Source organism: Phalangium opilio, unplaced genomic scaffold (genome assembly GCF_054372755.1).
Source record: "Phalangium opilio isolate 3A_F unplaced genomic scaffold, DU_Popi_V2 ptg001170l_1, whole genome shotgun sequence".
Classification (NCBI taxonomy): Eukaryota; Metazoa; Arthropoda; class Arachnida; order Opiliones; family Phalangiidae; genus Phalangium; species Phalangium opilio.
Genome location: NW_028324255.1, coordinates 10,012,957 through 10,030,086, shown reverse-complemented (window position 1 = coordinate 10,030,086; position 17,130 = coordinate 10,012,957). Strand labels below are relative to the sequence as shown.

The following is a 17,130-nucleotide window of genomic DNA, read 5'->3' as shown; positions in this document are numbered from 1 at the left end:
TGATCAATTTACTCTTCTGCGTGCACGCATATTCACACTGATCACAGTTGAAGAGTTTTTCTTCGTTACCGTTTCTAACGCGACGTTGTAGGCCTCTTTTATATTCAGTTGAATATTTGTGCCCCGTTGTACGTTTCTTCTTCAATTTTCCCATAGAAAACATAGAAACCACAAACATCATTTACAATTTATCATCCAAAATAAAATAATATTCAATTGAACTTCATGAAAAAAGCTAATGCGTACGAAAACACGGTGTTACAGAAAAAAAGGCGTGTTGAAACAGTGTTGTTCAAAGGCGTTTGCTGATGAATAGACGCGCATTATCAACAAAAAGGGGATGGAGATTAACTTAACTTGCGAGAAGAAACCTTGGCTCGAAATCTGAAAGGTTGTTCTTTTAACTTTCAGCTGATTTTGAGGGAATCAAATGCTAGGTGACGCTGCGTAAAGACAAGTTACCAATTTATTTCGTTCTGTCACCCCCTCTTTATTGTCAAAGTATTTTTGCTCGAAATAAGCACCAGCTATGATGAGAGAAGAGTGAAGACCCTTGGGAAAACGGGGTATTTTAAGGGTTTGTTTCATTGTTCAAAAGGATGAAAGGCCGTTTAGTGCTACAGTTCAAAGTATGTAGAATCTTAAGAATAACATAAAAAGTGTGAACGTTTTGTCCAACACATGTTACAACCACAACGACTGAAAGTGAGCATCGATTAGCGGCTTTTTGCCCAAGATTAGTTTTCACCTAAGTTTAAAGTGGAATTAGGTCCAAAAGCTGAACACACTGATTTTCCTTCATGGAGTCCGTGTCTCGCACATTCGAGATGTTTGGAAGGAAAAAAATATATTCGGATTTAATTACGCAAAACAAGGTCGATCTCAGAGCAGTTAAATCATGTTCATGTCTGATCAAAGAACCTCAGTCACAATGATCAGGTTTGAAGCGTTTTTCTTCAGTACCATTTGTTATGTGACGTTCAAGATCACTTTTATATTCAGGAGAATATTTGCAGAGTTGAACGATGCTTCTCGGATTTTCCTTCAGAAAGCAATTAAACTGAAACTTCTCACAATTTGAATCAAACGCATTGTACTGTTCAATACCACTTGATAAAACCGGTCATGCCGAGTACTAAAATGACGCAAAGTTAAAGAGAACAAGTTCGGAAAACAAAATTAATACCGCTCCGAATCGAGATGACTGTCTCCGAAGATTTTATCCATCAGAAAGTGGAAACTAATGGTTGTTTATCATTAAGAAAATATTTAAGGTTTCAGTCTATAGCAATATAAATAGGCTTCTAAAATAAATTGGAAGGGAAAATGATATGACTGCCGTTATTGAAAGGCGTTATAATGTCCTCTCTTTTTTTGTTTCTAGGTGACGGAGTTAAAATGCAAGTAAGTTAAGTAACTGCAATTCGTTAACACGTAACTCCAACTCACGACTGTGCGAGATACATTTGGCACTGGCGTTACCCTAATGAACTGAATATGATGTTATGTAAAGTGCAAAATTCTGAAAGAGCCAGATATCATCATAATTTAATAATATGATGGCCACTTCTACGAGGAAGGTAGTCAGTCACTCGGCGTAAGCGGTGTAAGTGACAAAGTCGTGATTTACTTATTGCAACGATTAAGTCAGAAGAAAAGAAAACGTCTTGGATAGTTTACAACGACAATAACATTATTTTGCCGAAAGGCTCTACCCAAATCTCAAGGATGTTTACCTTAACACCATTTTCTCTCCAAAACCCTTGTTTCCCATACATTAAGTAATTTTCAATATATTACAAATTGTATCCATTACATTTTCAACAATAAATCGTTTCATATTTCATTATAAGTAAGACCAATCGTTAGCGCGCTCGAAAATATGGTGGCCTAATATCGACAGGGATTTGGAAGCAACCGCTAAATCATGAGAGAGATGTAGAGTAAATGCATCGATGCCGAATGCGACATTCACACTACAGATGGTCCATGGGAAAGAGTGCATTGTGATTTTGCTGGACCAATTGAAAAGAAGTACCTTCTAATAACAGTAGATTCACAGTCGAAATGGATGGAAATAGATATAACTAGTACAACCTCCACTGCTGCAGTCATACAAAGTGTGCGAGCACACATCGCAAGATATGGTATAATGCAAACATTAGTAACTGATAATGGGACTTGTTTCTCCAGCAAGGAATTCAAAAGATTTGCAACGGAAAACGGCATTAATCATATCACAACTGCACCATATCATCCTGCTTCAAATGGTCAAGCTGAACGGTCTGTCAGAACAATCAAATCGACTCTGAAGAAAGTTACCTGTGATGTCACCGAAGAAATTTTAGCCATCAATGAGGGATTAGCCACTATCAAGAAAGGCACCCTTGAAGAACGATTGAATAACATTTTATTCAATTACCGCCGAACACCTAATAAATCGGGACGATCTCCAGCAGAACTCATGTTCGGGAGGGCAATCTTAACGAAATTGGATACATGCAACCCAAAGATATTTAAAACCAATGAAGAATTCGTAAATAACAAGCCATATAAGATAGATGACCCAGTATCCGTCCGCAACTATGGAATCAGGTCCCAAGTGGATTTTGGGCAAGGTCTCCGCCTATGTGGGTAACAAGATGTATGAAATAATGACAGCCCACGGCATCGTAAAGAGACATGTCAATCAGCTAAGGACCACTGTAAACACGTCTATCGCAACTAAATCGAACGCTCCTCCACCACCAAAACAAACTTTCATTCCTAACCGTATCACAACAGTTATGCCCATTCCTGCCAGGGTTACCAATATCAGCATGCCTAATAAAAGTCATAGGATCAGGAACGCTCTCGAGCCAGCAGCTCAGGAGGAAAGAATTGTAGAAACCACAAAAGTAGATAGAAAGTGTTACTTTCACCTCACTGGCGTCAGTCAGTGCCAGATGGCACATGATCTGGCACCAGTAAATATGGCGTCAATGGACGCCCACAGAATTTTTCTTCTTATGGCGCCAGTGAATCAAATATTTTTTCTCACAATCCTGCTATGACGTCAGTGAATCAATCATGGCGTCAATGTTAGGCTTAAGCGTCATATTCGACAACGTGGTAAATAACCTTTGTCATACACGTGGTTTAACTATAAGAACGTGATTGGTCATAGGATCAGGAACGCTCTCGAGCCAGCAGCTCAGGAGGAAAGAATTGTAGAAACCACAAAAGTAGATAGAAAGTGTTACTTTCACCTCACTGGCGTCAGTCAGTGCCAGATGGCACATGATCTGGCACCAGTAAATATGGCGTCAATGGACGCCCACAGAATTTTTCTTCTTATGGCGCCAGTGAATCAAATATTTTTTCTCACAATCCTGCTATGACGTCAGTGAATCAATCATGGCGTCAATGTTAGGCTTAAGCGTCATATTCGACAACGTGGTAAATAACCTTTGTCATACACGTGGTTTAACTATAAGAACGTGATTGGTCTAAAAAGAGCGCCATGTTTACATGGTCAGAAAGTCACGTGACATTAAAGTATAAAAGACGAGGACGGTTTAAAGATAAGGCATTCTACATCCATCCTTGAAGTACCGATCCAGATCCGAAAAATGTAAGTATAAATTTCTTTAAATATAAGTTTACGATAGTTAATTCCTCCCGCATTTATCGATATGGATTTAAGTATGCAACACCCCTTTACCGGACTAGTGGCTGGAGTCACCGGCTGTGGGAAAAGTGTTTTCGTAGGAGAATTAATTAAGCATAAGGATATATGTATTTCGCCCACCCCCGAAAGAATAATTTGGTGTTACACGGAGTATCAGTCGAAACTATACGGTGCTATACTATCCCATACTCCGAGTGTAGAATTTCACGAGGGTTTATTAGATGTTAACTCCCTAGATGCTAGTGTGAGGAACTTCGTTATATTAGACGACTTACTATGTGAAATAGCGAATAATAAGGACGTGACGAATCTTTTCATTAGGGGCTCGCACCATTGGAATACCTCAGTTTTAATTTTAATGCAGAATCTTTATTATCCTGGGAAGGAAATTCGTACCTTAAACTTAAATGCCCATTACTTGGTTATATTTAAAACACCACGTGATCAGTCTGCCATTATCCATCTTGCGAAACAAATTTCGCCGGGAAATAGTAAATACGTGGTAGACTCCTTTAGACAGGCGACTTTGGAACCTTACGGATATCTATTTGTAGACCTTAAGGCTAACACCCTAGATAACCACCGTCTAAGAACAGGTATACTTCCAGGTCAACAAGCAGCACTGTTCATACCGAAATGACGGCCATCCTTGAAGCGAATTTTTTCCGGATTAAGGGACGATGGGTAATCAAGGAGCTGACGATGTACGTGAAGGAGACCGACGTCCACGAAGTCTGGATCTTCCAATCCCCATGCAAGTTCTCAGAGTTATCCGTCAAGGATAAAAGGCAATGCAGGTGGCTCTCAAGGAACACTTGCGATCTAGCATTCGAGGAGGGAGACTACCCATACGAGACGACGCAGGAGGCCGCCGACTATATTCGAGCTAGAGCATCGTCATACGTGACGAAAGGAGCGGGGAAGGCCGAAACCCTATCAAGGTTCTTAGGGTGCGAAGTTATCAACGCCGAAGACTACGGTTGCCCGAGATTATCAAGTATCGAGTGCGATACCCCCAGGGCTTGCACTTTTCATAGGGACAGCAACAACAGTACCTTGGTGAAGGCGTCCAAACTAGCGGAATGGCTCCGTCAAAACGAGTCGACGATAATTTAAATTTTTTAAAATATATTGCAAATTGTAACTCATGTCAAAGAAATGCCGCAATTAAATTTGCCAATAAAGAAGCGATTAAATCTATTGTCGAGTGTTGTATAAATATCCTACGGGGCAATGTCCCTCTTTCAGTGGAGGAGAAGGAGCGGTTGAAGAAACATCGACACGTTATAAGAAAGGTTACGTCCAACATACTCCCTTCAAAGAAAAGGAAACTATTAATTCAAAACGGAGGTTTCATCCCTTTACTTCTCGGACCGTTACTATCTATCATTAGTTCAGTAACAGGTGCGGCTATAAGTCGAGCTATAAAGTAAAAATGGCGCGAAAAATGTTATTAATTTCCGAAGAAACGTATAATAGGTTAAATTCAAATAGCGGTTTAAAAGTCGACACTTCAATGGAGTTGGATAAGGAGGATAAGTTGAAATCCATCATAAACGATAATAAATTAAACGATACTGATAAACTATTAAGATATAACCACGTACTTTCGAGGGAAATTAGTAAAACGGTGAAAAGGGCGAAAGTAAAACCAGCAAAAAACCGGAATTGGGGTCCTGAAATCGTCTCTTCGGTTCCTTCCTATAGCGCAGCTGATTGTTTGAACTTGTACAAATGGATTGACCGTATATCAAAAATAAGATGGACACACGCCGGAGAGTTAATATATGAGAACCGTAAAATCATCGGTTCAAATATAATTGATTTATTAGCTAATACCGCGAAGAGTTCTAAAAAACAGTCGTCCGTCATTGGTGCCCCACAGTTTTACCAACTTTTGTATACGGTTAATGTACCAAGAACATTAATTAAAATTAGAAAAACAGACCCACCGCCGCCTGAAAAAAGTGAAGCGAAGAAAGAAAAAGTGGAGAAAGAAGAAGTGAAGGAGGATTATTATTTGCCCGCTCAGACTGGTGAGGGTTTCGGAAATTGGATAAACTTGTAGCACTTGTTTTTAATAAAATACGATTCATTTACATTCCACGTTTCATTCATTTTAAGTATTCCGATATGGAAGGTTGTGATAATCAGGTGGGTACTTTTGTGGTGTTAGCCAACCTAGTAGACACATTTTTTAAATCTCCTAAAATTTTAACTGTGGTTTTAGTAATTGCCATATTCCTAATTATAGAGGTTAGCGATTTTCTCTTCAGGCATTATCATAGTGTAACCAACTGCACCCTTAATGGATAGACTAAAAGAGATTTATTCTAATGTTTCTGACCCGGGTTCATATGGAAGTGTTCTCGGGCTATACCGAGCGGCTAAAGAGGCTGGGTTAAAGGTTACGGTAAAAGACGTGGAGACATTTTTAAAAACACAAGATACGTATACATTACACATGAATGCTAGAAAAAACTTTAAGCGAAATAGGACAATAGTTTATGGGATCGATGAGCAGTGGCAGATTGATTTAGCCGATTTGAAGAACCTAACTCGTCACAATAAAGGGTTCAGATACCTCCTGTGCTGCATTGACGTTTTCAGTAAATACGCCTTTGTGGTGGCTACCAAGGACAAGAAAGGGCCAACCATCCTTAGGGCTTTTAAGGCTATTCTCGAGTCCGGTCGCTCGCCGAAGCGAGTGCAAAGTGACCACGGTAATGAGTTCATATGCAGGGATGTTCAGAGAGAGTTGAAAAGAAGGGGGATTGAGTTCTTTGCCCCGGATTCCGAACAGAAGGCTACGATAGTTGAAAGGTTCAACAGAACTATAAAAAGTCGCATGTATCGGTATTTCACGGAAAACAATACCTATAAGTACATTGACGCTCTTAAAGACATGGTTCAAGCTTATAATAACAATTATCACCGATCCATAAAGTGTAAACCCGTTGAAGTCACACCCGAAACATCGAGACGGGTATGGGAAAACCTTTACGGCGATATAGACTTCTCCCCACCATTAAAGTATCCTTACGATATTGGTGACGTAGTCCGGATAAGCAAACATAAGAATATTTTCGAGAAGGGTTACTTGCCCACGTGGTCGGAAGAACTTTTCAAAGTGGTGGAGAGATTACCTCGTAGTCCACCGGTGTATAGGATCCAGGATTTGAATTCGGAACCGATTACTGGTATTTTTTACAAGGAACAATTACAGAAAGTGGGTAAAGACCTAAATTCTAGCGTGTTTAAAATAGAAAAGATATTGAGGAAACGTCGCAGACCCGACGGGACGCTAGAGAAGCTAGTACGTTGGAAAGGATACTCTCCGTCTTTTGACAGTTGGGTTCAGGAAATAGATATAGTATGAGCTTTTACATCACTTTACCTTCCGACTCGTCGATGAGGGATTTCCCCGACAATACGAGAAGTAAATTCCGGACGTACCTCCCCGAACCCGTAAAATTACAGGGATTTTACGAAGTAGGCTTAGCGGAAATTAGCTACCCGCACACTTGGGATAATTTGAGTAGGACATGCTCGCTTATACTCGTGAGTAATGGTAGAGTAGTATATTCTACAATCATAGAGTTACCCGCCGGATATTATGGTAATATCCAGGACCTTATCGAGCAACTTAACTACGTCGAGGATGACGTGGCGGGCGTTATTACGCGTGAACCTTCAATTCCCGCCCAGCTCAAGTATTCCTTTAGTTATATAAAGCGCATACGAAGAGTACAAATTTCTCTCAAAGAGGATTATTTGTTAACTATACCGGGGGAGTTATCTGTTATTCTCGGATTTTCGAAAGATTCCACGGAATCAACGACGTTTTCCCAGTCTACCATAGCCACGTACCCCTTTGACCTCGACGCGGGACTTCATTCACTCTTTGTTTATAGCGACGTGGTCGAGTCTAGACCCGTGGGAGATGTGCACATACCTCTACTAAGAATCGTTAGCGTGCAGGGTAATGACGGAGAAACGGTAGACAAAGATTTCCCTAGACCGCACTACCTCCCCCTCGCCTGCAATACTTTCCAGTCAATTGAAATTAACATAATGAGTGAGCTTGGTACCCCCATAGATTTCGTGAGAGGAAGAGTTCACGTTACTCTACACTTTAGACCCCGTAGAATGTGGTCACCATTATAAATTAGAAGGTAAAACAGGTCCTCGTGTCATTTACACTTGAAGTTTTAAATGAAGAACGTCGTCAAATCGAATATGTCCTTTAACCAATCGGACTACGATCAACACTTTCTAAACCAGATCGGACATGGTGGAAAATTTGATTATTATAAACACTTTCATTCTCAAATTGGTAATTCTTTAGCGGTATACAGGGGGCTTCCGGTGCAACACGGGTACGGATTGGGAAACTTCATTTCATCGGCGTTTCGCCGGGCAATACCTCTACTCAAACGGGGTGCCAGTTACCTCGGTAAAAAGTTTTTGAACACAGGTGCGAAGGTCGTGACGGACGTAGCTAGCGGGATTCCCTTAAAAGCATCTGTAAAATCTCATGGAAAAGCCGCGGCTAAAGACGTCGCCCTTAGTGCAGCGGAAGAAATTCGAAAAATGACGGGGAATGGTAATAAAAGGAGACGTAGGTCTAGATCACTCGTCAGTTCAGTCGTGACAAGAAAGAGGAAAGCAACATCCTTTAATCATCCAGATATTTTTACCTAAAAAATATAATGACACATGTCCATCCCGGTTCGCATGGGTCAATCAGTAGCGAAGTCGAACTTTTCGACGTACCTCTTACCAATACCAGTATTCTGAGTGGAGAATGGGTCGAATACAGCCCCATCTCTAACATTAACGAAAATTCGACAATCACGTTTACCGTAGCTGGTAGTTCCGACGCGTATTTGGACTTGTCCAAGACTTTATTACATATTCAAGTTAGGATTGTCAACCCGGCCGATGGGACCACAATTCCGGCCGCTGCTGATAAAGTTGGACCGGTAAATAATTTCCTGCATAGTCTTTTCAGCGAAGTACACCTTTCGGCTCAAGAGAGATCGGTCACACCATCGCCGCAAAACTACCCTTACAAGGCCATGTTTCAAACGGCGGTGACATTCGGAGGACCCGCCAAAACTAGTTTTCTTACTAGTTCCATGTTTTACAAAGACACGGCCGGAAAATTTGACGTTTTGGACGATAACGAAGGGTTTAAAACGCGAGCGGCCTTTGCCAAAAAAGGAACAATAGATATGGTAGGAACTGTACACTTGGACCTTTGTCAACAACCTCGATACTTCCCAAATTTAACGGATCTCAAATTCAAGTTTGTTAAAAGTCCAAACGAATTTTGCGTGCATGCAGACGGTGCAGTTAAATGGAAAGTGGTTTACGAGTTAGCATCCCTGTACGTTCGTAAAGTGAAATTACCATCGGAAGTGTTAATCGCCCACGCTAAATGTTTGGAACTGGCAACCATGAAATACCCGATTATTCGCACGGAATGTAACTCATTCTCAATTAACAGTGGTACAAAAATATGTGTTAGAGATAATTTATTCATGGGTCAACTACCCAAAAAAGTTCTTTTCGCTCTTGTAGATCAAAATGCATATTTGGGTGATTACGGAAAGTCACCCTTCAATTTTCAACCTTATGATTTAAATCATATCGCCTTGTACCTTGACGGAGCTAGCGTTCCACATAAACCTCTTACCCCAAACTTTTCTGGTGGTCAATATATGAGATCTTATACTAATCTTTTTACTCAAACCTCTCAATGGTTATTGGACGAGGGAAACTACATTTCACGGGAGGAATTCCCCAATGGGAATTGCATATTTGCTTTTGATTTAAGTGCCGACCTCAGTAGTTCAACTTCTCAATTTCAATTGATAAGGAATGGTAACTTGCGATTGGAATTAAAATTCGCCAAGGACTTGCCCAAGACTATCACAGTTTTATATTACCCTGAGTTTCAGAATTTGGTTGAGATTGATAAGAATAGAACTGTCATATACGATTACAACTAAAAGATTATGAACACCACGCAATTAACTAAAATTATGCAAAGAGATAAATTCACCAAAGATCTGTTTCGAGGTGTTTTTGCAGCTGACCTGCTACCCGAGAAAGTAAAGTTTTTCCCTTCACTGTATATTGTAAATACTGGCTCTTCAGAAACTGAAGGTCAGCATTGGACTGTTATTTACTTTTCTAGTAACAAAAATACCGAGTTCTTCGATAGTTTCGGAAACCCGCCGGACATGTTTCAATTCAACGATTTTGTAGAAAGAAACAGCGTTACCGTAACTTTTAATTCTAAACAACTTCAAGGAAATTCCAGTCAGACGTGTGGCGGATTTTGCGTATATTTTTCTCTGTATAGATGTAGAGGTATTAAAATGTATGATATTTGCTTAAAATTTGTAAAAGATAAGAATTTGAACGATAAAATGATATCGGAATTTATGTATAAGAGATTTTTAATAAAGTTTTTTTGATTGAATTTATGTGTTTTTCTTTAAATCGCGCGCGAACGTATTCCTACACGCGGGAAATTTAAACACGCGCACGCGGCTGGCCCACGCGCTACACCTTAACCTGTAAGAAAAAAAAATGTTTGCCTAAGTTGTATGAAATAAGAGGGAGAAAATTTGCATTTAAAAAATTTTATTTTGAATGAGAAACCGTAGAATCACGGAGTAAAACTCATTCGAGAAAAAACAACTTAAAACTATACAATTAAACATTGAAAATATATATACATTAAATTAAACTTATAAACTATACATAGAACTATGAAATTTTAAAGGAAAAGGGTAGGGCGTGGACCGATTCGGCCACTTCGCACCAAAAGGGTATGGGAGGGGAAATTGGGCGTGGACCGATTCGGCCACTTCGCACCAAAAGGGTATGGGATGAGGGCGTGGACCGGTTCGGCCACTTCGCCCCCAGGATGGGAGGGGATAGGGTTACAGAAAGTTATACATTTGGAATTATTCCTTAATTTTAAAATGACCATGAGCGTATGTAGACACCCCATCGATGATGAATCTCTTATCATCGCAGGGGTTAAGAGCGAGTTTCTTCTGAGTGATGGAAAATAGTTCGTGTTTAACACTGACTATCCTCTTCATCTCCTCAGTGGTGAGTTTACGTTGAAGCAGGCATTCCTTGTATTGGGCGTGACGTATCTTCTTTTTGACTACGCGACGACAGATTCCCTTCGCCGTCTTCTTTTCACCTTTTGCCGACAGGATGCTGTACATTTTCGGTCGCAAGCCGCAGAACTCTTGAATCTGGACGCTGTTGAGTTCGTCCTTGAACTTTCCGAGGGCCTTCTTGTTCTCCTCGCTGAAGAGCGGATGTTCCTTGGGGTAGGCGGAAAAGTCGAACATCTCCTTCATCTGGGAAAAGTCCCGGGGCAAATCGTCGGTGAAAATCTGATAGGTCAGGCTGTCTGCAATTATACGTAAAAACATTTAATTAGTTAAAATTGAAAGTAGAAAAAAGGATTTAAATCTAGTAAACGTTTTTAAAAAATCATACCTGTGTCGGTAAAAAGAAGTTTGAGGTCGTCGCCATATTTTGCCTTCATAGTGTTGTAATGGAAGTCGTACATGACCAACTTTGAGAGGTCCAAGATGGCGAAACCGGTGTAAATGGGTCGGTCCAACTTGAGGGATTTCTTCAGACGATGGATCCCGACCAGCTCGTTCCTGAAGATGGTGAACCTCTGGAATGTCGGTGAACTGGCCTTCTTGATTGCCATCTCCCGGGTCTGGACAAGATCAAAGTTGATCCTGTTGCGGAGGTTTTCCATCGTCTTCCCGAAAACACTGTTAATAGATGAAAATTTTGATTAATTTACGTGTGAAATAATAACTTAGCGTAGCGTAGATGCGTACCTATTGTTGGCCAACTTGAAAAAATCCTTCTCAAAGTCGTTCACTGCCAGCTTCCTCTTCTCCGTGTTGAACTCGATAAATGGTTTTAACCACGCACCCTGCTCGAATGTGAGTATTCGATGGATTTTCCCCAATTTCATCCCCTTAGCGATGTAAAACTTGAGATTCCGGTAGTGGAGAACATATTTCTCCCTATTGTAGAGCGAGGGAACTAACTTTGGAAGGCTATCATGTACGTTAATTTTCAGTTTGTTCAACTGTTCAATCGAATACGGTGAAAGCTCATCCGCGTTAATAACTCTACGTTCGGGTGCTAAGGGTAGACAGTTATGTTCTTCGTGCAAACTTTCCGGGTACTCAAGATCCACCTCCAGGATAAATCCCTGAGGATCATCGTCTGGGTGATTCAAGATAATTTCACGAGTGAAATCTTGACATGGTTGAATCCATCGAAATCCTCTCATCGGCAGGTGATGACACATTACGGTGCCGTAAAGGTTATTACAGTCTAGGTAGGTAATGTAAGAGCTACGTTCTGCTGGGTTGAATGTTTCGGGGAGATCCTTATTATTGGCTATGGCTAGTCTATGTGTAATTAAAGAAACGCCCCCTCTTATACCCTTCTCAATAAAGAGATGCATATCAGGATCCTGGAGTAGTTCCAATTTCACTTGGGTCATGTGAAGTGCGCTTTGCCAAGCGAAACCAGGACCTGTATATGCATGCGCGCAATCTAACTTGTAATACTCTAGACACATAGCCCTGAAACTTTCAAAAACATCCGCTAGGAGCAGAACGTCGGTCTTAACGTATAAATCATGGTACTCACCGAGGTTAGTGAGTTGGAATTTTTCCCAAACCTTTTGAGCTTGAGAATAATCTTCCTCACTAACCTCTTCGTCAGTTAAGGAATTGAAGAAGGCATCCTTGGGTGGCAACTCGGTCTCGTCGAATTTAGTCTCGCTGTCGAAGTAGTCATAGGGGTAAACCTGCTTCCTCAGCAGATGCGGAACTTCGTCAGCGCTGAAGGCAGAGTTTAAACACTTGAACTTGTCGGCTCCTCCCCGAGCCAAATTCGATACGAGTGTCTCTAGCGATGCCGGCATGAACCTAATTGAGTCTAAGAATCGTAAATTACCCAGAGAAAACGAAATGTACGTTTCGGAATTCGTGGGGATACACGTAATCTTGTGATCTTTGACCAATCCAATTTTGTCCATGATAAGATGAGCATCGTAACGAGATAAGTTATGCATGAAGACCGGAACGAAATTCCGGGTCCTCAGTTTCAGGTTGCACGAATTATGGGCAGCTCCCCTGTAGGTTCCGTTAGTGTGGTCGTGGTCACGAACTTTACAGTCATTTACAGTGAAAGGCTTGTTACATAAGTAACAAGATTGGGCCGAGGCGAATTGCGCCTTTTCTAAGTGTGATAGATTCATGGGGGCGTTATCTTTAATCTTACGCTGAATGATTGCGTCTTCACGCAAAAGGTTTTCTAAAAACTTTTCCGTGGCATCTATCCCTCGATAAGTAACTGGTTTAGAGACTGTACCGTCGTGACTAACGATGACATAACTAAACCCACAGGAGATATGCTGCGAAGTTTTCGTGGTTGAAGAGAGGTCGACATCGGGATCGCATCGGTGAACTTTACGGAGAATAGACTCGAAATCGGCATAGATGACGTATTTAACCTGTGAGAAATAGAAATAAAACTATATTAGATAAAATGTAAACAAAACATTCTCTCTCTCCCATGCATCTTATCGTCTGCTTTATTTATCCCGCTATAGGCGCCGTCTGTCGTTAGCCTCAGTAAACTATTTTGGCGCGCTATTCAAAATACCCTGATAAATAACAAAAGTTTTAGTTTACCTTCTGCTGCCATGCGACATTTTTGAATTCCAGAATAGGTTCCTTTACCGGCATCTCGATCTTCTGGGGTCCGTGTATACTACACTCCTTGATGTGTTCCCTGTAGTTCTTCTCCGAGTTTACACCGGAGAATCGATGGAGGCAATAACGACAGTAATAGTTCGTGTTTGCGTGTGCGGTGAACGCCTTCGCTAGAAGTCGACTCATGCTTCGGATTAGGCAGAAATGCTTCTTCTCACCCTCGGTTAATAGCAATAAATCTACTTGACGCGGTTCCTCAACTCTATTGGAACTCACGTAAAGGGGGAAGACCTCTTTCTCGTATCCGAAAACATTAATCGAAAGGTTATTCACCCGTTCGAAATTCTCAAATTTACCGGTATTTACTTCCACGGGGAACGTAATACCGGCCATGTCCAATTCATTACTATACTCTAGGTACTTTGTTACACGATTCGGGTTATCAGTATAATTGACAGGGTGTAAATGTGCCAAAATTGACCATAAGAAACACTTATTGTCTGTATTTTGCACATTTAAAAGGGCTCCCTTAGCTAAAAGATTTTTAGGGGTTTCAAAATACGTACCCCCGTGAAGCGGGAGGTACGCTATGATATTAATTTGCAGGAAGAGAATTTTATCTAGAACCCACCCGCTACCGCTCGCCTCGAACTCCTCCATTAAACGTTTCAGAGTCGTAATACTAAAATCTATCTGTCCGGGGATAACGTCGGGGTTCAAAATAGCAAGGTTTCGGGTTCTATGATAAATTAAATTTTCTACTTCCTCGTCAGTGTCGGCTAACTGACGGGTGTAGCGAGCCCTGACAGTTAAATACCACTTAATCCCTCTATCTCTAGCCAGTTTATTACGCAAGTAATTTTCAATCGCTGCCCTATGTCTACCCACGTACAGCTCTACGTCTGTCTCGGTCGCTACGGGTGTGAAACGCGCACAAAAAATAGCCCTACCGAGTACTTCCAGTTCCTCTAGCTCGTCGTGAAGAGGAACTTCCGGTGACGCAACGATGGGTTCCTCCTCCTGCTCTTGGCCACCACCACCCTCCTGCTGATCCATAAAGCGATGGATGTCGCGGTTCTCCTGGCTGGAAAGGGCTGGGAAGTCATCCTCCTGGTCCATGAACTCGTTCAGGGCACGATTTCCATCGTCGGACAGCTCATCCAGATTTTCGCAAACGGCGGGAGGAGGAGTTCCCAGTAGAGATCCATTGATGACACCCTCTTCTCGGTCCATGAACTCGCTCAAAGCACGATTCCCATCGTCGGACAGTTCATCTAGATTTTCAGGAGAAAGGTCCGACGACACCCTACGAGTGACGCCGGAAAGGGGACCGAAAACAGAGGAAGGAGTAGGGTTGGACGTGGACCGTTTCGGCCGCTTCGTCTCAGGAGTGGATGGGTCGGACGTGGACCGTTTCGGCCTCTGCGTCCCAGGAGGGATAAAGGTAGAGGTTGAGGGACCCGAGAATGGGATAACAGGATTAACAAAGGTAGAGGTTGATGGACCCAAGAATGGGACAAAGGTAGAAGTTGATGGACCCGCATTGTTCATGAGGGGGTGTGGAACCTTAAAGTTAGAGTGTCGGGCAGCCGCGTGTAACTTTAAATTCGCAAGTCTGGTATAAACGGCCGGACATTGCGAGCATGGATATTTAACACCCTCGTGTTTCTCCCTTTTATGTCTCAAAAGCTCTCTGTTCCCTTGGTAGGAACACTCACAAATATTACACTTAAACATTCTCAAAGAATGAATGAGATAAAGACAATCTCAGAAAAATCGCAAGTACTTGTAAAAAAATACGCAAGTACTTGTAAAAAAAATCGCAAGTACTTGTAAAAATCACAAGTAATTTCGGTACTAGCCCGTAAACTTTTTCTTACCCTCTGCAAAATAACTTACAGCAGCAAATGTTACCAAGTATTGAAAAATACTATAAAGCAACTAAGGAGCAGGCTGGAACTCGTCTGAAGTCAGGAACAAAAGTGACTGAGTTTGGACACGTACCGGGCTTTTATACTCTTGCCTCTTGGCGTCGTCCATTTAATCTTTGCCCGAACTATCATATGGGTTTTTCCGTTGGCGTCAAGTCGAAAACCGTGCCATGTTTCGAAATTCACGCCAAGTTTCAATCTAGTTTGTTTACTTACAAGTTTCCTAGCAAACATTGCAACCTCGACTATCATTCCATGTCGACACTCGGAGCCAGAGTTTCCTACAAGCGCTTATCGTGATTTCTAATTATTGACATAGACCGTTTATTTACCGTCCGAGTTTCTCTATTCACCGACCTCGAAAACCACGCCATGTTTCGAAATTCATGCCAAGTTTCAGTCTAGTTTGTTTACTTACAAGTTTCCTAGCAAACATTGTAACCCCAACTATGATCCCATGTCGACACTAACCGCTTTCTACAAGCGCTTATCATGATTTCTAATTATTGACATAGGCCGTTTATTTACCGTCCGAGTTTCTCTATTCACGTTCATTACGTACATTTCTTATCCTTGAAATAAGCCTATCAATAAAGAGAAATTGGTTTAAGTTGAAATAATTTCTAAAGTTTATATTTAGAAGTATTAAATTCGAATATTAAGTTGAAATAACTCCTAAAATTAGGAATATGCTTATATATTTAGTTAAATAGTATTAAATTTGAATATGGCGGTCCTTTTAGACCAATCGCGTTCTTATAGTTAAACCACGTGTATGACAAAGGTTATTTACCACTGTTGGCGCTTAAGTCTAACATTGACGCCATGATTGATTCACTGACGCCAACACATCATGAACGTTTCACTGACGTCACAACAATATTGGGGGAAAAATGTTTGATTCACTGGCGCCATAGGAGGAAAAATTCTGTGGGCGCCCATTGACGCCATATTTATTGGTGCCAGATCATGTGCCATCTGGCACTGACTGACGCCAGTGAGGTGAAAGTAACACTTTCTATCTACTCACAAATGTCAACCCTAGGCAATCACCTATCCCAGAAGCAACAACCGTACCTCCCATCCGTTCCATCAACCATACACTTGATGTCGCAGATACAACCGAAAACGTACAACAAGAAGTTTACAATCATTCTCGACCTAGTCGCACCACACTCAAACCAGTCCGTTTTCAAGATTACATTTTAGACAACTAATTACTTCATGTATATATAGATGGCGCTAGTGCATTAGGATTAGGGACAGGAGAGAAGTGCAAAGGCTAGGGAAATTTAGGGCACTTGGGAAGTGACTCCCGCCGAGGATAGATCGTTCTATTACCATGTAAATGATAACTATTTTAACAGTACAACAAATCAATTTAAACCTTCACAATTTCTTAAGTATTAATAAAGTATGTTCCTAGTTAATTAATGATCCAAGTTCATTACTATAACATATAAACATAATACAATGATCACGTTTGAAGCGTTTTTCTTCAGTACCATTCGTAATGTGACGTTCAAGATGACTTTTATATTAAGGAGAATATTTTCAAAGAGTTGAACGCTGCTTCTCGGATTTTCCTTCAGAAAGCAAACAAACTGAAACTTCTCACAATTTGAATCAAATTGTACTGTTCAATAGTACTTGATAAAGCCGGTCATGCCGAGTACTAAAATGACGCAAAGTTAAAGAAAACAAGTTCGGACAACAAAATTAATACCGCTCCGAA

The 17,130-nt window shown here is 41.1% G+C and overlaps 4 protein-coding genes across 4 annotated transcripts in view; 1 reads left to right on the top strand and 3 right to left on the bottom strand.

Annotated features, from left to right (window-relative positions):
* The window catches only part of LOC149587181 (uncharacterized), a 208,845-nt gene that overhangs the window by 180,843 nt on the left and 10,872 nt on the right, over positions 1–17,130 (bottom strand). The window lies entirely within an intron of this gene.
* The window catches only part of LOC149587183 (uncharacterized), a 43,479-nt gene that overhangs the window by 21,941 nt on the left and 4,408 nt on the right, over positions 1–17,130 (bottom strand). The gene's annotated exons all lie outside the window — the stretch shown is intronic.
* Positions 3,229–4,786, top strand: LOC149587186 (uncharacterized). The gene is made up of 2 exons (XM_089863767.1): positions 3,229–3,613; positions 4,279–4,786. Coding segments are annotated over exons 1-2 (510 nt in total). The 5' UTR covers positions 3,229–3,611.
* On the bottom strand, positions 10,311–15,504 carry LOC149587185 (uncharacterized). The gene is made up of 5 exons (XM_089863766.1): positions 15,469–15,504; positions 13,444–15,192; positions 11,566–13,262; positions 11,207–11,496; positions 10,311–11,117 (listed from the first exon to the last, which is right to left on the bottom strand). Exons 1-5 carry the CDS (start codon positions 15,502–15,504, stop codon positions 10,654–10,656), a joined length of 4,236 nt encoding a protein of 1,411 aa, XP_089719892.1. The 3' UTR covers positions 10,311–10,653.